General features: G+C 40.8%; 1 protein-coding gene across 4 annotated transcripts in view; it reads right to left on the minus strand.

Moving 5' to 3' along the window:
- LOC146407083 (uncharacterized) overlaps window positions 1-26,352 on the minus strand; it is a 203,646-nt gene that overhangs the window by 98,440 nt on the left and 78,854 nt on the right. For 2 of the 4 annotated variants that reach the window (XR_014823832.1, XM_084989500.1), the window contains one exon: window positions 21,825-21,950. The exons of the other annotated variants lie outside the window; for them this stretch is intronic. Coding sequence is in view for 1 of the 2 variants with exons in the window: in XM_084989500.1 (XP_084845626.1) it covers window positions 21,920-21,950 (31 nt within the window). In the remaining variant the exon portion in view is untranslated. The remainder of the gene's footprint in view (window positions 1-21,824; window positions 21,951-26,352) is intronic. 4 annotated transcript variants of the gene reach the window in all.

The raw sequence follows: 26,352 nt of genomic DNA on the forward strand, positions 1-26,352 counted from the left end.
ATTCAAAGATTGGAAAAAATTAATTTAGTTAATGTTTCAATTTTCCTCAAATTGATCTGTAAATTCCCAGCAGGATTTCTTGTAGGTTTATATAGAAAAACAAAGAAAGTAGAACACTCAAAACAATTGAAAAAAACAAAAGAGTATAGCATTTGGAGAGGATAAGCAATGAGCTGCTGCCATATAGCACAGGGAACTACATCTAATCAATTTGATGGAACATGACAGAGGATAATGTGAAAAAAAGAATGTATATATATGTATAAACTGGGTCGTTTTACTGTACAGCAGAAATTGACAGAATGTTGTAAATCAACTGTAATAAAAAAAATGTTTAAGAGAGTGCTATTGACCCCCCGCCATAAAAAAGAAAAGCAAGAAAAAGAGTATAGTGAAAGACTCATGTCACCTGATTTCAAGACTTACTAAAGTAAACAATACCATGTGGCACTGAAGAAAAGAGAGACACAAAAGTCAACAGAACAGAATACAGCAGAGGTTGGCAACCTGTGATCTGTAGGCCAAATCTGACCTATTGCCTATTTTTGTAAATAAAGTTTTATTTTTTTTTTTTTTATTTTCCCACTCTACAGCAAGGGGGTCAGGTTATCCTTACATGTATACATTACAATTACAGTTTTTCCCCCACCCTTTCTTCTGTTGCAACATGAGTATCTAGACAAAGTTCTCAATGCTATTCAGCAGAATCTCCTTGTAAATCTATTCTAACTTGTGTCTGATAAGCCCAAACTCCCAATCCCTCCCACTCCCTCCCCCTCCCATCAGGCAGCCACAAGTCTCTTCTCCAAGTCCATGATTTTCTTTTCTGAGGAGATGTTCATTTGTGCTGGATATTAGATTCCAGTTATAAGTGATATCATATGGTATTTGTCTTTGTCTTTCTGGCTCATTTCACTCAGGATGAGATTCTCTAGCTCCATCCATGTTGCTGCAAATGGCACTATGTCATCCTTTTTTATGGCTGAGTAGTATTCCATTGTGTATATATACCACCTCTTCCAAATCCAGTCATCTGTCGATGGACATTTGGGTTGTTTCCATGTCCTGGCTATTGTGAATAGTGCTGCAATGAACATGCGGGTGCATGTGTCTCTTTTAAGTAGAGCTTTGTCCGGATAGATGCCCAAGAGTGGGATTGCGGGGTCATATGGAAGTTCTATGTATAGATTTCTAAGGTATCTCCAAACTGCTCTCCATAGTGGCTGTACCAGTTTACATTCCCACCAGCAGTGCAGGAGGGTTCCCTTTTCTCCACAGCCCCTCCAGCACTTGTTATTTGTGGATTTATTAATGATGGCCATTCTGACTGGTGTGAGGTGGTATCTCATGGTAGTTTTGATTTGCATTTCTCTTATAATCAGCGATGTTGAGCATTTTTTCATGTGTTTGTTGGCCATCTGTATATCTTCTTTGGAGAAATGTCTCTTCAGGTCTTTTGCCCATTTTTCCATTGATTGATTGGCTTTTTTGCTGCTGGGTTGTATAAGTTGTTTATATATTCTAGAGATTAAGCCCTTGTCAGTTGCATCATTTGAAACTGTTTTCTCCCATTCTGAAAGTTGTCTTTTTGTTTTCTTTTGGGTTTCCTTTGCTGTGCAAAAGCTTTTCAGTTTGATGAGGTCCCATGGGTTTATTTTTGCTCTAATTTCTATTGCTTTGGGAGACTGACCTGAGAAAATATTCATGATGTTGATGTCAGAGAGTGTTTTGCCTATGTTTTCTTCTAGGAGTTTGATGGTGTCCTGTCGTGTATTTAAGTCTTTCAGCCATTTGGAGTTTATTTTTGTGCATGGTGTGAGGGTGTGTTCTAGTTGCATTGCTTTGCATGCAGCTGTCCAGGTTTCCCAGCAATGCTTGCTGGATAGACTTTCTTTTTCCCATTTGATGTTCTTGCCTCCCTTGTCAAAGATTAATTGACCATAGGTGTCAGGGTTTATTTCCGGATTCTCTATTCTGTTCCATTGGTCTGTCGGTCTGTTTTGATACCAGTACCCCACTGTTTTGATGACTGTGGCTTTGTAGTATTTCTTGAAGTCTGGGAGAGTTATGCCTCCTGCTTGGTTTTTGTTTCTCAGGATTGCTTTGGCGATTCTGGGTCTTTTGTGGTTCCATATAAATGTTTGGATTGTTTGTTCTAGTTCTGTGAGAAATGTCATGGGTAATTGGATAGGGATTGCATTGAATCTGTAGATTGCTTTGGGTAGTATGGCCATTTTCACAATATTGATTTTCCCAATCCAGGAACATGGAATATCTTTCCATTTCTTTACATCTTCTTTGATTTCTTTGATTAAAGTTTTATAGTTCTCGGCATATAGGTCCTTTACCTCCTTGGTCAGGTGTATTCCGAGGTATTTGATTTTGTGAGGTGCAAGTTTAAAAGGTATCGTATTTTTGTATTCCTTTTCTAATGTTTCATTGCTGGTATACAGAAATGCAACTGACTTCTGAATGTTAATCTTATATCCTGCTACTTTGCTGAATTTATTAATCAGTTCAAGTAGTTTTGGGGTTGAGTCCTTAGGGTTTTCTATGTATAGTATCATGTCATCTGCGTACAGTGACAGTTTGATCTCTTCTCTTCCTATATGGATGCCTTTTATTTCTTTTGATTGTCTAATTGCTGTGGCTAGGACTTCCAAGACTATGTTGAAGAGCAGTGGTGAGCGTGGGCATCCCTGTCTTGTTCCAGATTTGAGTGAGAAGGCTTTCAGGTTTTCCCCATTGAGGATTATGTTTGCTGTGGGTTTATCATAAATGGCTTTGATTATATTCAGGAATGTTCCCTCTATACCCACTTTGGCAAGGGTCTTGATCATGAATGGATGTTGGACTTTGTCAAATGCTTTTTCTGCATCTATTGAGATGATCATATGATTTTTGACTTTTTTTTTTTTGTTAATGTGGTGTATGATGCTGATTGATTTGCGTATGTTGAACCATCCTTGTGAACCTGGGATGAACCCAACCTGGTCATGGTGTATAATTTTTTTGGTATGTTGTTGGATTCGGTTGGCTAAGATTTTGTTGAGAATTTTTGCATCTATATTCATCAATGATATTGGCCGATAGTTTTCTTTTTTGGTGGTATCTCTGCCTGGTTTTGGAATGAGGGTGATGGTGGCGTCATAGAATGTCTTTGGGGGTATTCCTTCTTCTTCAACCTTTTGAAAGAGTTTAAGGAGGATGGACACCAATTCCTCTTTATATGTTTGGTAACATTCACCTGTGAAGCCATCTGGTCCAGGGCTTTTATTTGTAGGGAGTGATTTTATGACCTCTTCAATTTCATTTCTAGTGATCGGTCTGTTCAGTTGGTCTGTTTCTGCTTGATTCAGTTTTGGCAGGCTGTAAGATTCTAGAAAAGTGTCCATTTCTTCCAGATTGTCAAACTTGTTGCCATATAGTTGTTCAAAGTATTCTCTTATGGTTTTTTGTATTTCTCCTGTATCCGTTGTGATTTCTCCTTTTTCATTTCTAATTTTGGTTATTTGGGTTCTTTCTCTCCTCTTTTTAGTGAGTCTGGCCAGGGGTTTGTCAATTTTGTTCACCTTTTCAAAGAACCAGCTCTTGGTTTTATTAATTTTCTCTATTGCTTTTTGAGTCTCTATTTTATTGATTTCTTCTTTGATCTTTAGAATTTCCTTCCTTCTGCTGACTTTAGGACTTTTTTGTTCTTCTTTTTCTAATTCGTTTAGGTGGAGGGTTAAGTTGTCAACTTGGGATCTTTCTTCTTTTTTGAGAAAGGCCTGTATTGCTATGAATTTCCCTCTGAGCACTGCTTTCGCAGCATCCCATAGATTTTGAGAGGTTGTGTCTTCATTATCATTTGTTTCAAGGTAGTTTTTAATTTCCTTCTTGATTTCCTCATTGACCCATTGGTTTTTTAGTAGCATGTTGTTTAGTCTCCATGTAGTAGGTTTTTTCTCTTTCCTTTTCCCATGGTTGGTTTCTAATTTCATGGCATTGTGGTCAGAGAAGATACTTGAGATAATTTCTATGCTCCTAAATTTATTGAGGTTAGCTTTGTGTCCCAATATGTGGTCGATTCTTGAGAATGTTCCATGAGCATTTGAGAAGAATGTGGATTCTGATTTTTTTGGATGTAGTGTCCTGAAGATACCAATTAAGTCTAACTTTTCTATTGTTTCCTTTAGGATCTCTGTTGCTTTATTGGTTTTCTGTCTAGCGGATCTGTCCATTGATGTGAGGGGGTTATTAAGGTCTCCTGCTATGATTTATTCTCATCAATATCTCTCATTATGTCTGTTAATATTTGTTGTATGTATCTGGGTGCTCCTGTATTTGGGGCATATATGTTGACGATAGTAATATCCTCTCTTGGATGGATCCCTTAATCATTAAATAGTGTCCTTCTTTATGTCTTTTGTTTTAAAGTCTATTTTGTCTGATATGAGCATTGCAACTCCTGCTTTTCTGTCATGTCTATTGGCGTGAAATATTTTTCCCCACCCTTTCACTTTCAATCTATATGTATCTTTTGTCCTAAGATGAGTTTCTTGTAGGCAGCATATTGAAGGTTTTTGCCTTTTTATCCACTCAGCCACTCTGTGTCTTTGGATTGGGGCATTCAGCCCATTGACATTTAAGGTGATAATTGATAGATGATTATTTATTTGCCATTTGAACCTCGTGTTCCAGTTGTCTCCATTCTTCCTTTCTTTTTTTTTTTTTTTTTTTTTTTTTTTTGGTTGGATGGTCTCCTGTTATTATCTGCTTGAGTGTATTTTTTTTTCATTTTTTGCAAATGCAGTATTTGGTTTTGGCATGTGGTTGCCCTGTTTTTTAAGTATGCTAACCCCTTCCCATAATTGTGTGTTTTAGCCTGATGGTCCTGTAAGTTCAAACACTTCATTACTATATTAAAATTAAGAAGAGAAACATACAAACAAACAAAAAGGGTTATTTACTGCCTAACATCCCTTGCCCACATTTTATGGTTTTGATGACTCTTTTTTATTTTTTTCTTTTTAATTTTATTTTGTTTGAAGCATGTTCATGATTAAATCTGTATGCTGGCTTATTTGAGTGACTGCTCTCTGATTGCAGTTTCATCAGTCCTAGTTCTTCCTCTTCTTCTTCTTCTTTTTTTTTCTTTTCTTTTTTCTTCCCTTTCCTTCCTTTCTTTTTGGTTTAGAGAAGCCCTTTCAATATTTCCTTTAACCTGGGTTTCGTGTTGCTGTATTCTTTAAGTTGTTGTTTGTTGGGAAAAATTTTTATTTCCCCTTCTATTTTAAATGATATTCTTGCTGGATAGAGTATTCTAGGTTGCATATTTTTTCCTTTGAGCACGTTAAATATCTCTTGCCATTCCCTCCTGGCCTGTAGTGTTTCTGTAGAGAAATCAGCTGATATTCTTATGGGGGTTCCCTTGTAGGTAACATTCTGGTTTTCTCTTGCTGCCTTTAGGATCCTCTCTTTATCACTAACTTTTGCCATTTTTATTATGATGTGTCTTGGTGTGGGTCTGTTTGGGTTCAGTTTGTTGGGGGCCCTCTGTGCTTCTTGTATCTTGAACCCAGTATCCTTTAGATTTGGGAAGTTTCCATCGATAATTTCTTCAAATATATTTTCCATCCCCTTATCTTTTTCTACTCCTTCTGGAATTCCTATTATGCGTAGATTGGCCCGCTTTATATTATCCCATAGGTCTCTTATATTGCTTTCCAGTTTTTTGATTCGGTTTTCTGTCTGTTGACCGGATTGAGTGATTTCCATTATTCTATCTTCCATATCACTGATTCATTCTTCTGCATTATTCATTCTGGTTTTTACTGCCCCTAGTTCAGTTTGCATCTCTGCAAATGAATGTTCTAGTTTTTCTTGGCTCCTCCTTATATTTTCTAGTTCCTTTCTGAGGGAATCTGCATTACTGTTCATATCTTCTCTTAATTCCTTCAGTATTTTCACTGTTTCTCTTTTGAACTCCAGGTCTGTCTGACTGCAGAGGTCTGTTTCATTGTTGACTGTTTTAGGTGAGTTCTCCTGTTGGTTTGACTGGGGGTGGTTTCTCAGCTTCTTCATCGTGCTTGTTGTTTTCTTTCTCCTGAGGAGTTGTACTCTCCGTTATCGGGCAGTGTTTGCCTTGTCACTGCCGTGGAATATTTCCTGAGGGCTAGCGTTGTTGGTCAATCTTTTTTGAGGCAGTGTGGCTTTTCTGGAGTGTTGATGGGGCTAACAGTGTTTCTTTGAAGCAAAGGAGGACTTCCTGAGGGCAGACAGGACTGGGAGGTCCACACCACGATGGTAGCAGATTTCACTTGGTCATGCAGAGCTTGCTCTGGTGTTTTTAGGCTGTGGGGTTCTTGCAGGGGGTTGGCGGTGTTGGGCAGCTGCTCCTCAGGAGTGCAGCACCCCCTGGGGGCTGGAGCAGCTGTCTGGGTCACTGAGAACCTAAGAGGCTCTTCCCTAGGGCAGCCCAACTCAGAAGGACAGCCTGCGAATGTAGGCGGATCTTTTCACAGTCTGGCCGAGCTTGTTGCAGCTTTTCTGGGCTGCAGGGGCTCTTCCAGGGGGCTGGTGGTGCTGAGCAGCTATTCCGCGGGAGTGGGGCACCCCCTAGGGGCTTAGCCAGGTAGCAGGGCCACTAGAAACCCAAGAGGCTCCTCCCCAGGGCAGCCCGACTCAGAAAGACCATCTGAGATCTTTGCCCGGCTCGGCCGAGCTTGTTGCAGCTTTTCTGTGCTGCAGGGGGTCCTGCCTGGAGCTGGCAGTCCTATGCAGCTGATCCACTAGGGCACCCCATGGGGCTTTGGGCGGGTAGCAGGGCCGTTGGAAACCCAAGAGGCTCCTCCCCGGGGCAGCCCAATTCAGAAAAACCGTCCGAGAATTAGGCAGATCTTCACTGCCTGGCTAGGCTTGTTCTAGCTTTTCTGGGCTGCAGGCCTTTTCTCGGGGGCTGGTGGTGTTTGGTGCTGCTCTGCGGAAGTGTAGCCCCTCCAAAGGGCAAGCAGGCCTGTGTAGGGACACCCCCTGCAGTGGTAGGCTTCAGGCAATTGTTGAGGCCAGCCCTCCTGGATAGCAGGCAGCCCCAGGTTCGGTGAGAGCGTAGGGGGTGGCGGGGGTGGGGGGAGGGGATGCACTGGGAAGCACAGCTTTCTTCTAGCTAGCGGGCCTGTAAGCTTGCTCTGGCATGGGGGGTATTCTATGGGGACCCACCCCTTCTTCTCTCCCCTCCCCAGGACGGGCACAGACCAGGCTCTTCTCCCAGATTCCCTCTGATGCGGCTTTCCACTTCCCCGCCCCTAGAGTATTGCTCCCTTCCTCTGCAACAGCTTTGTTTTCTAGTCTCCCAGGCAGTCTCTGCCCCGTCAAATGGTTTCTAGACCTTCCAAGCAGTTTCCACTCCACCCCGCCCCCCCAGCCCGGGGACTAACCTCTGGAGCCTAGGTCTCGGTGCCCAGCCCCCACCCAGGCGTCCCCCAGCCCTTTCCCGGGGACTAACCTCTGGAGCCGAGGTCTTGGTGCCCAGCCCCAACCCAGGTGTCTCAATTTTTGGTGACTGTGTCTGTAGTTCAGATGGTCCGTTCGGTTCTTGATCGGCTTTTCCGTACTCCAACTTACTGCTACACTCTTCTCTGCATCTGGAGATTCCTCCGGTTCGTTTGATCTTTCCCCCGTGTAGGTGACTTTCCAGGGTGCGGAATCCCTTTCTCCTCCGCAGTTCCCTTTCGGGAGCGCCAATCCCGCTCAGATTCACCTTCTCTCACTCTCCTCTTTTCTCCCGTTCTGCCCAGTAATGTCACGAACTTCTTGCCGTTATTGGAGTTTAGGTTCTTCTGCCAGCGATTGATTGCTGTTCTGTGCAAGTCTTTTATTCTGTAGATGTGCTTTTTTTTGTGTGTTTGTGGGAGAGGGCGAGCGTGTCCCCCTACTCCTCCACCATCTTGTCCTCTCTCCTCTATTTTTGTAAATAAAGTTTTATAGAACGTAGTTATGTTCTGCTTTCCTAATACCGTAGCTGAGTTGAGTAGTTGCAACAGATACTGTACAACATGCAAAGCAAAGCCTAAACTATTTAATAACTAGCTCTTTAAGGAAAATATTATAGTCAATTCCTGAAATAGGGAGTTTAGAAACAGACCAAACACATAAATGGCCAAATGATTTTTGATCAAAGTGAAAAGCCAAGTCAATGGAGAAATGACAGTCTTTTCAACAAACAGTGCCAGAATTTTTGCACCCTCCCCCCAAAAAAGACCAACTGAATCTTGATTTATACCTCACACACTCCAATTAGCTCAAGATTGATCACAGACCTAAATGCATTGTACAAAACTAAAACTCTTAGAAGAAAATATGAGAGAACTTTTGCGACTTTCAGCTAGGCACAGAGTTTTTAGATATACCATCCAAGAAACATTTATTTTAAAAACACATTGATAAATTGTACTTCATCAAAATTCTAAACTTCTGCTCTTTGAAAGACATTAAGTGAATGAAAAGACAAGCCACATATGACACAAATGAACCTAATTACAAAACAGAAACAGACTCACAGACATGCAGAACAGACTTGTGGTTGCCAGGGCTGGGGTGGGGGGCAGAGGAAGAGTGGGATGGACTGGGAGTTGGGGGTTAGTAGATGAAAACTATTATATTTAGAATGGCTAAGCAGTGAGGTCCTACTGTATAGCACAGGGAACTACATGTAATCTCTTGGGATAGACCATGATAGAAGATATCACAACAAAGTGACCCAATCCTACATATATGTATATATACATGATTGGGTCACTTTGCTGTACAGCAGAAATTGGCACAACATTATAAATCAAATATACTCTAATAAAAAAAATTTTAAATAGGAGTTCCACCATGGCTCAGTGGGTTAAGAATCTGACATGTGTCAGAGAAGATGCAGGTTGGATCCCCAGCCTCAATTAATGGGTTAAGGCTCATTGCCACAAGCTGCAGCATAGGTCACAGGTGCAGCTTGGATCCAGCATTGCTGTGCCTGTGGTATAGGCCACCAAGTGCAGCTCAGATTAGACCCCTAGCCTGGGAACTTCCATATGCCTCAGGGGAAGGAAGAGAGGAAGGAAAGGAGGAAGGGAGGGAGGGAGGAAGGGAGGGAGGAAGGAAGGGAAGAAGGAAGAATAAACAAACTTTTTAAATAAAAAATTAAAATATTAAATACAGTAAACAGTAAAGTCTGAAATAAAATCTGAACTCTAGTTGAGCTTCTTAATTGTATATAATTGCTTTTCTTTCTCTCATCTATTTGCTATCCTCAGGAACCATTAAAAAATTTCTGTAAGGTTAGTCAAACTTCACCCACTCACCGAATTTCTGAGTCTTTACTTTGAGCACACCACCCTTTGAGATAGCTTTTGAACACTACCTCCAAGAAGGCAGCAATTAGTAGATTTGACAACTCGTTATTGTGCACTTAAGTCAGCACCAGAGCAGCCTCTATGAGTGACTTCCCTGCATGGGTGGCCAAAACTTCTTAGCCTAAATATTCTCTAGGGAAGAGTATTTATAAATGGACTTGGTTTTGCAGCCAGTGAGGTATGTTGCTTTGTGATTAGGTTTTCTTGGCAAGTTGTATAACTTTGTATGTGCATGAGTGAAAGCACTTAAAGCACCGGTGAGTGGGTGTTGAGCCCAACTTGTCAGTGACAATCTCAGATAGGAGTTCACGCTTCAGAGAGAAGCTTACTTATTCTGCCAGCTTGGAATTCACAGAGTATACTTGGGGGAGGGGGGGAATTTAAATATACTAGGCCTATATATTTAGATAATAGATTCTTTTTTACCCTAATTAAGAATTAGGGGGATTCTCTCAAATTACAAAAGGTTACTTAGCCACTGCAGTGACAACATCCTTAACCCACTGTGCCACAGGGGAATTTCCCAAGTCCCTCTTTTGAACAAGATTCAGCCTCTATGAGAACTGAAAGATGGTATGGTAGGTGCACACACAGTTCAAACTCATATGATCTGAAGGTTTCCATTTTCTGACCTTTCATCTTCTATATCCACCACAGCATCATGTACCACTAGCTCTTAAAATAAATTTATTTGATGATGACTTTCACTGTCCTGCACTGGAGCTCTAAATTTTTAAGTATTAGCAATGAATACAGGTATGAGACCAAATGAACCCTCTCCTTTTTCAGTATCCCTTTAAAATGAATACTATCCTCCCAATAAGTCATAGTACTTATATAATAGGTAATAAAAATTATAAGATTGTAAAAGGATTAGGACTAATTTTGTAGACTTATAAGATATAGGCAGTCCTCACTTGGCACAGTTCCACTATGCACAAATTTCAGGTACCAGTTTAGTTAAATAACACCAGTTCGCAAACTTCAGTCACCATAGTACATTAACTGTGAGTAACTGCACGAAGTACAAACTTCACTTCTAACTTTTTAGTCCACAAATCATTGTGTAAATAACAGATGAGCATCATGGTCAGTGGCCAATGCATCGTTTCTTTCAAAGTCTGCCAGTGACTGGTCACTACACATGGGTTATTCAGTTTACACAAAGACAATAAAGTGAATACTGCTGCGTTGTCTCCATATTTCCAGGTGATTAACCACACAGCACTTTACAAAAACAAGATACTCGAAAGAGCGAATTAGCCACCTAAGATGAAAATACAGCAAAGAATCAAAAAGTGATAATGTTGGACATGAAATCTGAATCAAACGTAAATGAAGTTACAGAAGAGACAGCTAACCATGGATGACACTGCCACCATTCGAGAGACCCTGGAAATACAGCAAGAGGAACGTAATGAACTTATCATCGAAAATGAGGAAAGGATGATCATGTCTCAGAAGAAGTGACACTGGGAAAATATTGTATTTACAGTAACTCCCTGATCGGGTCATTCGTTTTTTTGGTATTGAGCTGTAGAAGGTGTTTATAAATTTTGGAGATTAATCCCTTGTCAGTCGATTCACTTGCAAAGATTTTTCTCCCATTCTGTGGGTTGTCTTTTCATTTTGTTTAGGGTTTTCTTTGCTGTGCAGAAACTTTTAAGTTTAATTAGGTCCCATTTGTTTATTTTTGTTTTTACTGTCATTACTCTGAGAGGTGAATCTGAGAAGATGTTGCTGTCGCTTATGTCAGAGAGTCTTTGGCCTATGTTTTCCTCTAAGAGTTTTATAGTATCTGGCCTGATATATAGGTCTTTAATCCATTTTGAGTTTGTTTTTGTGTATGGTGTTAGGAAGTGTTCTACTTTCATTCTTTCACATGTGGCTGTCTGGTTTTCACAGTCCCACTTATTGAAGGGGCTGTCTTTTCTCCATTGTATATTCTTGTCTCCTTTGTCAGCAATTAGTTGACTGTAGGTGTGTGGGTTTAATTCTGGACTTTCTATCCTGTTCCACTGATCTATTTTTCTGCCTTTGTGACAGTACCATACAGTTTTGATGACTGTAGCTTTGGAGTATAGTCTGAAGTTCGGGAGTCTGATTCTTCCAGCTCCATTTTTCTTTTTCAGGATGTCTTTGGCTATTCTGGGTCTTTCATGCTTCCAAACAAACTTTAAAATATTTTGTTCTAGTTCTGTGAAAAATGTCCTTGGTAATTTGACAGGGATTGCACTGAATCTGTAGATTGCCTTGGGTAATATAGTCATTTTGATAATATTGACTCTTCCAGTTGAAGAGCATGGTATGTCTTTCCATCTGTTTGTGTCATCTTTGATTTCTTAAACACCTTCTGCACCCCAATACCAAAAAAAAACAAACAACCCCCATCAAAAAATGGGCAGAAGATCTAAGCAGATCATTCTCCAAAGAAGACAAACAGATGGCCAAAAAACACATGAAAAGATGTTCAACATACCTCATTATCAGAAAAGTGCAAATCAACACCACCATGAGGTACCACCTTACACCAGTCAGCATGGCCATCATCAAAAAATCTACAAACAATAAGTGCTAGAGAGGGGGTGGAGAAAAAGGAACCCTACTACACTGTTGATGGGAGAGTAAATTGGTGCAACCACTGTAGAAAACAGTATGGAGACGCCTCAGAAAACTAAAAATAGAATTACCATTTGATCCAGCAATCCCACTCCTGGGCATCTATCCAGAGAAAACCATGACTCAAAAAGACAAATAAACTCCAGTATTCACTGCAGTGGTATATACAATAGCCAAGACATGGAAACAATGTAAGTGTCCATCGACAGAGGAGTGGATAAAGAAGATGTGGTACATATACCCAAGGGAATATTACTCAGCCATTAAAAGGAAGGAAATAACAGCATTTGCAGCAACATAGATGGACCTAGAAATTATCATGCTAAGTGAAGTTAGTCAGACAATGAGATAACAACATCAAATGATATCACTTACATGTGAAAGCTAAAAAAAGGACACAATGAACTTCTTTGGAGAACACATACTAACTCACAGAATTTGAAAAACTTATGGTTTCCAAAAGAGACAGGTTGGGGGTGTGGGGGGATGCACTGTGGGTTTGGGATGGAAATGCTATAAAATTTGGTTGTGCTGATTATAGTACAACTATAAATATAATAAAATTCATTGAGTAACTTAAAAAATAAAATAAAGTAACTCTCAGAGGTATTTCATAACACTGAAAACCAAAAGGATAAAATGTTGTAAGCTGATCCAGACCTAGGCATATGATAATTTGCAACGGTATAGAAAAGATGCTCCCTCTGTACCCTAAGTTACATTATAAGAAGGCAAGCACTATTCAAGCCATTCTTAGATTTCTCTTGTAGCACAGTAGGTTAAGGATCCAGCGTTGTCACTATAGAGGCTTGGATTGCTGCTGTGGCATGGGTTTGATCCCTGGCCCAGAATTTCCACATGCCACAGGCGTGACCAAAAATAACCCATTCTTGATAATTTTTTTTTCTTTTTGTAGAAAATGTTTTTATTAAATCTCAGCAAAACAGTTCAGAGGGTCTGTGAGAACATTATCTCCACTGTTATGCTATGCAAGCTTCTTTTTTAAAAGACTAGTTTTTCAAGAGAAACACATACTTTCCATGTACACAGACAATGACATTGCAAAAAGAAACAGTCTTGTTTCTTACATAAATTACTCCAAACTTGAAAGTATCGCTGAGTAGTTTGATGTTAAAACTCAGAAGATTTTGAATACCAGAGTATTCATGAACAAAAATCATGAGGAATTTTTCATTTAATGAAGTCACTAAAGTGTTCACACCTATAAATGTTGAAAAGATATAAAATACCAAATATCTCATAAGTAGGAAAGATCAATCTGTATGCCTTAACATATTAAGAATTTAGAGACAGAGGAAGGGAAAATCCTTAACAGTAGTATATTGGTAAGTTTTCTTACAAAAAAAAAAATCTAAAACTTTAAGTCTCAATATTTCTAATTACAGTGTATTAAATATTAGTTTTACAACCCATTTCATTTCCCTATTCATTATTACTGCTAATAACAGAATTTTTAATGTTTTTACAAAAAATTTAAAGATCACTAAACAACTGCAATTTCTTCCATTAATCATTAAGATCACTTTGCACGGTTTCAGCTTTAATAATCCTTTTTTGCACGGTCTCACAACCATGCAAAGTAAGAACTGCCTGTGCTCAAAATAGAATTATACTAAGAATCATTTACATTGATTTAGACCAATAGTTTTCATGTTGTGTCCAACAAGTTCATGGGTTCCAGCAAAGTATTTCAGGGCTTCCAAACATTTCAAAAGTGATTGGTTTCATTTTTTAAATGTAGTTTATTTTCAATTAATATACTTTTTTTTTTTTTTTTTTTTGGTCTTTCTGCCTTTTCTAGGGCCACTCCCATGGAGGTTCCCAGGCTAGGGGTCTCATTGGAACTGTAGCCGCTGGCCTACGCCACAGCCACAGCCACAGCCACAGCCACTTGGGATCCAAGCTGCGTCTGCAACCTACACCACAGCTCACAGCAACACTGGATCCTTAACCCACTGAGCGAGGCCAGGGATTGAACCCACAACCTCATGGTTCCTAGTCAGATTCGTTAACCACTGAGCCATGATGGGAACTCCAATATACTATTTTTTAGAAGTTTTAGATTTAGAGAAAAATTGTGCAGACAATGCTGAAAGTTCCCATTTACTTCCCTTCCCTCCTCTTTAGAGTTTTCCATATTGTTATTAATAATAATAATGTTAATCATTAATATTAATTGATATTAGTTATTATGGCACATTTGTTATAATTAGTGAATCGATATTAATACATTATCATCACTAAAGCTCACATTGTACTCATCTTTCCATTGTTTTTACCTAATGCTCCTTTTCTGCTTCTGGATCCCATGCAGGATTCTACATTACATTTACTCGTCACGTCTCCTTAGGCTCCTCTGGGCTGTGATAAGACTTCGCTTGTTTTTGAGGACCTTGACAGTTTTGAGGAGGACTAGTGTACACTGTTAAGATGCCCCTCTACTTGAATTTGTCTGTTGTTTTTCTGATAATTCAATTAGGATTATGTGGCTTGGAGAGGAAAATTACACAAATAAAATGTCATTTTCACCTCACAGTAACTATTTTTGACAAATGAATACACAAGAGTACACAGTCTCTAATGGGCCTTCTACTAATTTTACCACTATACTACCATTCTACTAACACACTGGTAGTTTTGTGAAACTTCCAAACTATGAAGTTTCACAAAAATTGGAATAAAACTTCTCTAATGGCTCTGTTTAACTGAAGAAAATCCTGCGATTGCAATACAGTGTATAAAAATATTCAGGAGTTCCCATCATGGCACAGTGGTTAACAATTCCAACTAGGAACCATGAGGTTGCAGGTTCGATCCCTGGCCTTGCTCAGTGGGTTAAGGATCCGGCGTTGCCGTGAGCTGTGGTGTAGGTTGCAGACGCGCCTCAGAACCCGAGTGGCTGTAGCTGTGGCGTAGGCCGGCGGCTACAGCTCCGATTAGACCCCTAGCCTGGGAACCTCCATATGCCAACCAGTGCAGCCCTAGAAAAGAAAAAAAAAGAAATTTCTGATCCAATCTCCCACCAGCACCATATTACCATAGAAATAAATATAAAATTACAAAAAGTGCTGGAAAAAAAGTAGGGTATTCTAATTGTAATACTGATATTACAATCTGAAATACAATTCTGATTGTAATTGTAGGAATGGAATGTAGCCTAACTTTGGGGATATATCTATCAGGGAAAGCTCTGCAGAGAAGGTGAAATTTAGGCTAAGATTGAAAAAGTGAGTTTATTTGAGGAAGAAGGTCTTAGTGAATAATGTACACAAGGGTGCTGAAGTGAGAAAGAGCTTGCACTATGAGGAACTGAAACAGGCAGTATAGTGTGGCAGTGAAGTACCCAGGTTCCAAAGTCAAATGGCCTGGTCTTCTTTAGGTGGGCACCATATAGGTGGAACAGCTGCAAGGGAATATAAGTGGATTTAGGAAACATGATTGGGGTTAGGATCTGTAAAACAAATCCACGTTAGCTTACTGTCAAAAGATCATCTCCATTTAAATTTTGTTTATTGTCTGTCTCTACCACAAGATTCAAGCTCCAAGAGGGGTAGGTCTCCCATGTATGCTTACTTTACTGCTACATCTCAGGCACCTAGCACAGACCCTGCTACTCCAGAAATATTTGTGGAAATAATTAAAAAATAATATGAGCAAACCAATAAATAATACGTGATTTCTAGTAGTTCCCTCGTGGCACAGTGGGTTAAGGATCTGACATTGCTGCAGGTCAACTGGCTCAGGTCAACTGAAGCCGGGGTTCAGTCTCTGGCCCAGGAACTTCCACATGCCACAAGGGCAGCCAAAAAAAATAATAAGTGATTTGTGCTATTGACACTGGGATCTACTGGAGGATTCTGAGCAGAGGACTGAACCAATCAGACTTGCAAATTATCAAATGTCTTTGTATGGACTAAACGTCTGTGTCTCTCCCACAAATCCATATGTTGAAACGCTAAACCCAATGTGATGGTATTAGGAAGGGGACCTCTGAGAGTTAATTAGGATTAGGAGAGGTCATGAGGCTACAGCCCTCATGAACAGGATTCATGTCCTTATAAGGGTCACAACAGAGCTTGCATCTTCTCTGTTTTCCACCATCTGAGGCTACAACAAAAATATCGTCATCTCTGAACCAAGAAGGGTCCTCACCAGACAATGAATCTACTCACTGGACCTTGATCTGGGACTTCCCAGGCTCTAGAACCAATAATAATTTCTGTTATTTATTAGCCACCCAGTTTATGGTACTGTTACAGAAGCCCAAATGTAGTAAGATAGTCTCCAAACTGTCATGTCATCATAAACAGCAATCTGTGTTATCCTTCTGAGTAATCATTATTAAATTAACTCTCAAGTATACATATCACAGTGAGGGAATTCATTCCTATAAGTATTCAAATCTATGAAAAACCTCCCAAGAAGAGCTGAGGAGATGTCACAAACCTAAGACTGCTCCTCCTCTCTCTACAGCCTCTATTTTTACCCTCTCCATCTCCTCTCACTGGGGCCCTTTAGTCAGCTGCACTAGCTAGCCATTGTAACCCTTTCAGAGAATTTCAGCTGAGATCTGGATACCCAGCCCACTCTGATGTGGTATTTGCATTTCATGCTTAATTTGTCTATAACATTACAAATTCCACACTCCTACATTTCTACTGTTATAATCATAATACTATTTTGGTACTTCTCTTCTGCAAGTGAAATTAGCATTTCCATGTAAAATAGAAAAACTGTTGGTCGTCTCCCTAATGTGTCTAGGGGCTTCATCCAAGCCTGAAGTTTAAATTCTCAGCACCTGGGATGAGCCAGTTTATGTAGGTTTCTTGGTGCACTGAAGTGCTGCTGTGGAATCATGCTTGGGTCTCTTTAAGTCAGAAGATGACCTGGCTGACATTTCCGTTAGTAAAACAGAAGGAAGCTAAGATCAGAGACACCATCTGGGAGTTTATGCCTTACCGTTACAGGATTTTTCAATACAAGGACAGAGCATGGAGGCCATACCATTAAAGGAGGCACCAGGATTCCAGTGGGCCTAGTGTTCAGAATAAAAGAAAGCTTAAGGGCTTTGCAGCTAGTGCTCACATCCAGAGCAGAATCAAGGGAGAGTCTCAGGAAGGGACCTAGAAGAAGGCAGATGAGCCCCCAATACATTTCCATCAAGATTGGGGACATTGGAATTCCCATGGTAGTGCAGCAGAAACAAATCCGACCAGGAACCATGAGGTTTCAGGTTCCGTCCCTGGCCTCGCTCAGTAGGTTAAGGATCTGGCACTGCTCTAAGATTTGGTGTAGGTAGCAGGTGCAGATGCAGATGCAGCTTGGATCTGGCATTGCTGTAGCTCTGACCTAGGCCAGGAGCAACAGCTCCAATTAGACCCCTATCCTGGGAACCTCCATATGCCACAGGTATAGCCCCCAAAAGACAAAAAAAAAAAAAAGATTGGGGACATTTATTCCTGTTATTCATGAAGATTTCTAGTAATTGTGTAACTGTTGCTCTTATTTTATATAATCTTGCCATCAGAGAACTAACATTTTAAGCAGTACAAAGTTTTCAGACAGGGTCAGGCACATGGAGAGAAATTTCCAGATGACTTTTTGACATCTTTTTCAACTTTATAACTCTAATTCTAACCTTAAAAATCTATAAATTGTTCATAAACTCATTTCAGTGTCTGAAGGGTGAGGAATAAATTGGGAGACCGCATCCCAATTTAGATGTAGCCAGGCAAGAATTCAGCCTGAGAAGATATTGGTGGCAGCTGGAAAACAGGGCTAGAGGCCAAACTCACAGCCTGCAGAACTTAAAATTAACTTCTATCAGGGTTACCTTGGCAGGGACTCCAGCTTACATTTCAACCCATAGCCCTAACACCCTAACAGGAAGAAAAGTTTAAGTCTTTATATTGTGGAGATAGGGGAAGCTATTTCCCCAGAAATCACCTGAGGTTGAGAGACCAACAGTGAGAACCTGGGGTTCTCTTCTACCTCCAGAACCTTCCCCCGGTCTTCTGGCACCTGGCTTGTCCCAGAGATTTTTATCCTGATTCAGTCTACTCATCTTCACCTGCTCCTTTTCAGCATGGCCAATATTCCTCTCCCTTTATCTCATTCCTTTAAAGCAAGCCCTGGGGTAAGGGAGTTCAGAATGCCTTTATGTGATATTCTTTCTCAAAGCTGCCATCCCAATGAACTGTCTGCAACTCCCAAGTCATGCCCAAATGTCAGGAAACTAAGCCCATTTTTTCCATGCTGAATCAGGAAATTTATTTATTTATTTATTTATTAGGGCCACACCTGCAGCACAGGGAGGTTCCCAATCTAGGCGTCAAATCGGAGCTGCCGGCTTACACCACAGCCACAGCAAGGCTGGATCAAGCTGCATCTGCGACACTACACCACAGCTCATGGCAATGCCGGATCTTTAACCCACTGAGCAAGGCCAGGGGTCAAACCCACATCCTCATGGATACTAGTTGAGTTCGTTTCCACTGGGCCACCATGGGAACTCCTAATTTTATTTTTTTTAAACCTGGAGGAAACTCTACTTTGGAGAGGTTAGAATTGTTATTATATATCTATATATGATATCTTTTTAAATTTAGCAAAGTACTAAACCATCTTCATGAGTTACTCTTCATCATAAACTTATAGAATAAGACAGTGTTCAAGTTCTGTTTGGATTCTTAAAGCCACACAGGAAGTAAAAGAGCTGCAATAAGGATTTTGATTCCTTAATTCTAGTATGTAGCCAAAGCAGCTCAGATTTCTTCCCAGAAAACAAATACAAACATCTGTGGTACTGTTGCCCATGTCACAAGGAAAGTTAATAAGTGATTACAAAATTCTCTGTAAATACAAAGTGCTATAGAAATGCAAAACATCTACAACAACAGTAATTAGTTCTAATCACCATCTCTTTTCTATCTGCAGCTGTCTCTCAAAATTCATGCTGAGAGTTTAATCACCCCATCTCAACAAATAAAATAACCTCCCTTTTTCTCAGACCCTATTAAGAAGCTGTCCCTCATTCCTGCCCCCTCTCTCCCACCACACCTAAACCATCCTCCCCCCCACACCCAAGCTCCTCCCACTACACACTTACTTTGTCCCAGGTAATCAGCAAAAGCTGAATGCTGACATTAATAAGAAAAAAAGAGATCAAATTGAGCCTTGAGCCTTTTAAAGCCCTTGAATTTTAAACAACACTGGGCACAAGGGCCTGGAGAAATATACCGAAAAATTTCAGGACAGAACTCCCTGCCTTCTCTACACAGGTAGGGAACTTTTGCACCCTTTGAGCTCTAGTAGTGCTCAGGTAACTATGCTAAAATACCAGGTGGACAAATTATAGTTTATTTAGCAAAGTAAGACTCCTTCTAAGCACTGAATATACACAGCAGTCATGACAATGATCAATTCAACATTCATGTATGTACTGTCCATGGCTCATTGAGTAAATGATCACATGTAAAAGACCATATGGCTCACAAAACCAAAAATATATACTATCTGGTCCTTTATAGAAGCGGTTTGCAAACCCCTTACAGGGTGTGAATATAAGTAGAGAAAAGGTCTAAGTCCTAGAGTGCTCCAATATGATAATATGAGGAGGAGCAGTTCATGATACAGGTAGGAAACCAGAGGAGTGTGGTGTCTCCAAAGTTAAGTGAACATCACTTTGAAGGTATGAGGAAGTGATCAACTATGTTAATATTGCCTACAGGACAAGCAAGATAGGGACTAAGAATTAAAGGCCAGATTTCTTAACCTGGGAGCTACTGTGGACCTTCACAAGAGCATTCTCAGTCAAATGGCAGGAATCAAAGTCTAACTGTTGTAGTGGGTTCAGGAAAGAATATAGAGACACATAAAGAGTTATTCTAGACAGGAGAACAGAGAAAAGAGCCATAAACTGAAAAGGTTGTAGAAGAGTACAATTGTTCTGCAGTTTGTTTTTCATTAAGACTGCATATCACAGCATGCTTGCCTGCTGATGAGCATATGGGAATGATCCTGCAGAGATAAGAATGACGATGGAGATGAAGATGGGTGAGGAGAAGAGGTTACATTATTGTACATTGTGGAAGCTTCATCACTACTGGAAAGGGATAGTTTCAGCAGTCGGGTGAAGCGATTCCCTGTGTCAAACAGCTAGTGCAAGCAAGGGTCCTCAAAAAAGAAAGGGAACAATTTATTTGAAACAGAACAACTAAGGCATACCCTGAAGCAAAAAGCTATCTGGCCTCATTTGTGGAAAAGGTAGTGTTTTGACCTAATGGAGGCTCACCAAGGGCCAGGAAGAGAAGACCTTGGGTGAGCTGCCCAGGGATGGAAAGCATCCTGCAGACAATGAAAACAGCCTGACTTACAAGCCATATTGCCTGCAATAAGTAGATGGCAGTACTTAGGCCGTATTCCCTTTATTAACATCTCATTCAGATACTCCAGCTTTCAACAGAGAAACTCACAAAATCCCTGTGTCAATGTGAAAATCAGAATACTGAAAGAGCATAGTCTCCTGGAGGCCAGGGCAGTGAGGGAAACTGTGATCAAGAAAAGATGAATGAATTCCACCAGCAGTGCCTGACCACAAAGTACATACAGCCTTTGATTCAAACTCCTTAGGAATTTTCACGTGTCTTACTTAAGAAGACGAAACCTTAAAAATTCATAGAAGATTGTGGGTGATGGAGGAATGTGTACTAGCAAGATCATGGGATAAAGGCATACAATTTCTCTTACAATACAGAACTCTGAATTTTCACAGTTTAACTCTCCAGGGAGACTCTCCCAGGTGGGAAAAGAAGTTTGGCAAAGCTGCCCCAACCCTGTCCCTTGAGTTTCTCCTTTCCAGAGGGGCTCTTTAACCTCAAGAACTGTAACTGACCCCAAGAGACAATGTTCTTCCTTTCACATTCCAAGTGTAGTCAAAACTCCTCCTGCCTTTGCAGGGTAGAGACAGATTATAATATTCAAAAACCTTTCCAGGAAACTGGAGAAAATGCCTGTGAAATCAAAAATGGGGAGAAAGCTGGACAAGGCTGAGATCTGCCAGACAGTGACATACATCTGACCTGGGAGAAGGAGAAAGGGAAAGCAGCAAGGTGGGATAAGACAGAATGCCATGAATCTTTCAGAGAGCATCTGCAAAGCCAATGTAGAATCCTCAGGCCAAAATCATCTGTCAGAGGTACCCTCTGCCTCATAGGCATGGGCCTGCTGTGTACCATCACTGAAACAGAAACAGACCACAGGAAACATGGCCTTGGAGCAAATGTGGTGGTGTGTGTAAAACAGAGCAGATGGGGGCATCAATTATGCTGTCCACAGTAGGAGATCTGAGAGACACATTCCCAAGGTCCCAAACACCTCCTTCTCCACAGGGGATTAAGGAGCAGTACCTCCATGGTTCCAGGGGACCTCTCTTTCTGAGGAAGGGCCCAGTAAGTAGAAAAAACTACAGCCCTCATCACTGCTGTTGATCTTGGGCCTGCAACTTGTCCTTATACTCTGCCTTCTCCATTCTAAATTCTCCCCACTGTCATCTATCACCTTGGTTGGTCTTGGATTCACCCTATAGTGCGACTTAAGTATTCCTTCCTGAAGGGTTTGGTAATCACACTCTGGGTAACCATACTCTTCTCAGGCTGGAGTTGCTGTGTGTAACCATACTCTTCTCAGGCTGGAGTTGCTGTGTGTATCCATTCATGAGGGCAAGGAAATACCAGAAAATGCCCAAGTGCATCACAGAGACTGCACACAGATTCCCACCTAGTCCCCATTGGGTAAAAACAGCCTTACCTTCTCCTGTCAATTATTTCTGCCAACATGGTGACTCTTCTCTCAGGTTGGTCTCTGGATATAAGAGTCTAAAATGCTCTGGTGGCAGCCATCATTTATAGTTCAGTGGGATCCTTGCCATGTCCCCTGGCAAGAGTACACACACTTTTTAGAGATCAGAACTTCCAACTCCACAAAGCTCAGAGGTGCAAATACAGGAAATACAAAATCCCCCACTTGGTCAATGTGAATAATTGTAATGGGGCTACTCCTGCTTGCACACCTTGGTTCCCAGGCCCATATGTTCTTCCCAGTTGGGACCTAGCACCACATAAAGTTCTCTCTATATATACTGCATGCTGAAGGATGGTGCCCCATCCTTTCAAAGTGCTGCTACCATGCTGGCACTTGAGCTCTGCCTTTAAAAAAAGGCTGTTTAACATTTTCTGAGGCCAGCTGCCCCTGGATGGTATAGTATGTGATATGACCAGTGGACCCATGGTCATGGGCCCACTCCACACATCCTTCACTGTGAATAGGGTCCAATATTTTGATGTTAAACTGTGTGAGAATCCCTGCCTGTGAATCGGGCATTCCATAAGCCCCTAAATAGTGATGCTGGCTGAAGCACTACAGGTAGGAAATACAAACCCATACCCCAAATAAGTCATCTACCCCTGTCAGGAAGAACCACTGGCCAAGCCATTGTGGAAGAGGTCCAAAGTAGTTGACCTGCCACAAAGCAGCTGGTTGGTCTCCTCAAGGAATAGTGCCTGATCAAGGACTAAGTATTGGTCTCCACTGCTGACAGGTTGAATATTCAGAGGGAGCATGAGCCAGAATTCTAAGGGCCTCCAATGTGATTCTCCCATTGGAGCTTAATATAAACTCCACACCACATCATTTCCTACCACTGACACTTCCAACAACGTAGGGTCCTCCAGATCTTACCAGCAGGGCCTTTTCTTTCCTAGGTCTCACTCAAAGCTGGCAGCCTTCTGTGTCACTGTATATGAGCCAGAGCAATGAATCTAAGTGTAGAATATATTGCTTCCTGAACCCAAAGAGGAATACTGGTGCTGTGCTTCCATCTTTGTGATAGAGAATACAAGATGCAGCAATTTGTTTTTTACTTTGGAAGGTTATCCCAACATACTCCTAACTCCTAAAACCTTCACTGAAATGAAAGGTTCCTGATCTTTGTAGGGTTTTTCTCCCACCTTCTAGAACACATCAGCATGCCATCAGTAAATGGTCTGTGGAATGCTCAAGCAGTCCAGATCTCATCAAGCTATATTATAACTGGGCAGGAAAGGTGACATATCCTGGAGGCCAAAACGTAAATGAAAGTGAATACTGTTGGCCATCCCCTGTAAGCACAAACTGTTCCTGATCCTCTTTTCTGATTGGAATTATTTTTAAATGCTTTTTTCAGATCAATGGCCATATATTATGTACCTGAATCCTTACTGATTTGCTCTAGCAATTAGACTATGTCTGGTACAAGAGCTGTGATCAAAGCTACTGCTTGTTTAAGCCAGCAATAGTCTTCAGTCATTCTCCAGGGATGTGCTATTGTTTCCAATTTACTATCTTGGTTGGGAGAGGAAGAAAGATGAAGTCCTACTTGGCCTCCCTCACTATACCTTTTACCCCACAGGCTAAGAAACCAATATTTTAATATTACTTCAAAATCCAAGTAAAACAATGAAATCAGGAATAGAAGAAATGACCACTGGGTAAATCCACAAGGGTCTGGCCCACTCTAAGCCAGACTTTAACAAGGACTTCATTTATTACCTGGTCTCTGTAGGACAGTTAAAGGTCCACACAATACTAAATTATGCTGATGCACTGGGTGTCCAGGTATCTATGTCAACTCAGACTGTGGGTCTAAAAATGTCTGGATATTTCCATTCCGTGATATATAATCACCCAAGTAAACTGCCACAGGTCCCTTTGAGAAATAACTAGGGGAATCATTATAGTATATACCATAGTAGACTACCATGCTGTTGCTACCTATTTTTCTCCTAGTTACATCATGCTGTATTACCACCACCACAATTCTGTGCAGTTCAAGTCCCTTGGCTGTCCCCCTAGTATTTTGAAAGTCATTATAACTACTGTGGCCTTCATTACATTAAAGGTCTTCATCCCCCCATGGATATCAATGAACCCAGCTCTGTGACCACATCTCCTACAATCTGCCCTGACTTGCAGAGAAGAGTCACCACTATGATGCTGGTGCTACTCTTAACAGTGTTTTACTGATGGCCTTGGTGAATGGTATGTCTTCTGAGCCCTCTCATGGAATATAATCAATGGGTATGTTTTGTGGTCTTATGTAATATAGCCATTCCTACTTTGCCATTTTCCTCAGCCTCCTACTATAAACCAGGATAAATCAAACATTTCTACTTCACTCAACACTGATTATCACTTTCTTAAAAAGTCTGAGAACAACCCATTCCCCTAGGGTACTTGCCAGGGTGTTAAATCCTGTATCCCAAAAAACTCTCCATAAATCAATAAATTTTTGTTTGCCCAGTCTTATACTCCAGCACCCTCAAAATATAATCCCAGGTATATTACCTTGCTTCTGCCAGATACTATTCATGCTTCACATGCCACCCAGGGGAGGATAATCTTTGCCCACTGGGAAATGGGTGAACCATACCCAGTACTTCATCTTACCACCGTGTTCTTGGACCATGTGTATTGATTGAATCATCTAAGAAGCAGATATCAAGATGAAATGAGATACACAAGAAATTTATAATGGGGGTAGGATGAGCTATTGCAAGGGCAAATGGGGAGGGAATCAGAGACTGCTGGGTGATCATTATGCAGGTCTGACTCCCATGTAGTAAAGAGGGAAAAAAGGAAGGTTAGGTAGGAAGTGTCTTAGACTATAATGCAATTCAAAGAAAATTTTGGCAAGACCAGTGGGAAATCCTTAAGCCTAGTGGCCTGTCAAAGGAGTCCTACATTTCCCAGGAATTGCCTGCGTTTGTACTCCTGCTGTGCTCAGTCACTGGTTAAGAACAGTCCATGGGAAATGTGGCTTCTGTGCAAATGCAGTGGTGGGTTCAGAGTGCAGCAACGAACTAAACTCCGCAGTAGGAGATATGAGAGGTACATTTTCATGGCCAACCCAACATCTCGCAGGATTATTTTAAGAACAAAATATTTAAAAGGCTTAACACATCTAGCACATAACAAGTGCTCATTAACACATGCATTTTGTTTGTTGTTATTATAATTATTATTATTGGTAGCTGGTTCTTGGCCTACCTTTTTTTGAGGTTCAAAAGTTTCATTTAGTTATAGAATCAGGGGGATTGGTTTTACAGAGAAGGGGCAAGGAGGTCAATTTAGACTCTAACACAAGCAGGTGTGAAGTCACAAAGACCTAGGCTAGGGTGATGGCATTTATAATGAACAGGAAGAGAAATATGACAACATTTAGAAGGAAAAATCATCAGAAATTATAATTTGCTCTAATGAATGACAGAAATTAAACAGAGAAATCAAAGGTTCCAGGGTCCTAAGGAAGGAGATGGTTCAGTTAACAGGATAGCATGGATATTTATTTTTGTTTTTGAGCTGCCTGCCATTCCTTTGCCGCTCTTCTTTGAAAAACTTCCCTCCCTCCACTCTATGGGTTCTCATGGGGTTGCCAATTATAGTGTTTCACTTCCTGTCCATAGGGTGGGCATGAGACACAGCCAATTGTAGGGTCCTATCCTTCTGGCCACAGTGGTTGTCCCAGTAATAAGCATATGACATAAAGCATTTCAATCAAATACCTTACCTTATATTTTATATAGAGATGCTGGGAAAGAGATGTTTTCTCTTTCCTCTAGGGATGCTAAACTGGGATGACAATCTCAAAACATAATCCTAAAACCATTCCCCAAATTCCAACCAGCCATGTTCCTTCCATTCCCTCCTATATGCAAGAAGCCAAGATGCAGTAGGAATGAAAGTGGGAGTGGAAGGAGCCACAAAGAGAGAAAAAAATAGTCCTAAGAGACGATGTTTTTAAGAACCCATACTCAGCTCCACTCTTGACAGCCCAATTACATAAACCTTTGCTCAAATTTGTTTTCTTTTGGTCAAATTTGTTTGAATTGGATTGCTGTCATTTGTAAATGAGAGTTCAGATATGTGAGGAGAGAACTGATTGGATGGATAAGTTTGAGGTAATTGAAGGAAGATTAAAAGCAGTGAGCCAATGGCAGAAAGACAACAATTCTAAACTAACAGTCACATACTGTGCCTAAAAGTATATACTATCCCTACTATGTCCATGTGGCTATAGGCTTAAGAGAATTTTTTTTTCCTTTTGCATCCACAGCACATGGAAGTTCCTGGAGGGATCAAATCCGAGCCACTGCTGCCACCTAAACACAGCTGCAGCAATAAGAAATCTTTAACCCACTGCAAGGGTCAGGGATTGAACTGACAATGCCCTAAAGACAGCAGAGGACCTTTAACCCACTGTGCCACAGCAGGAGCTCCAAGAAAGTATTTTATAAAGGAC

Source organism: Sus scrofa, chromosome 1 (assembly GCF_054392235.1).
Source record: "Sus scrofa isolate SSC_HxYL_T2T_F1_AM1 chromosome 1, Sscrofa_HxYL_maternal_Yorkshire_Landrace_v2.0, whole genome shotgun sequence".
NCBI classification, from domain to species: Eukaryota; Metazoa; Chordata; class Mammalia; order Artiodactyla; family Suidae; genus Sus; species Sus scrofa.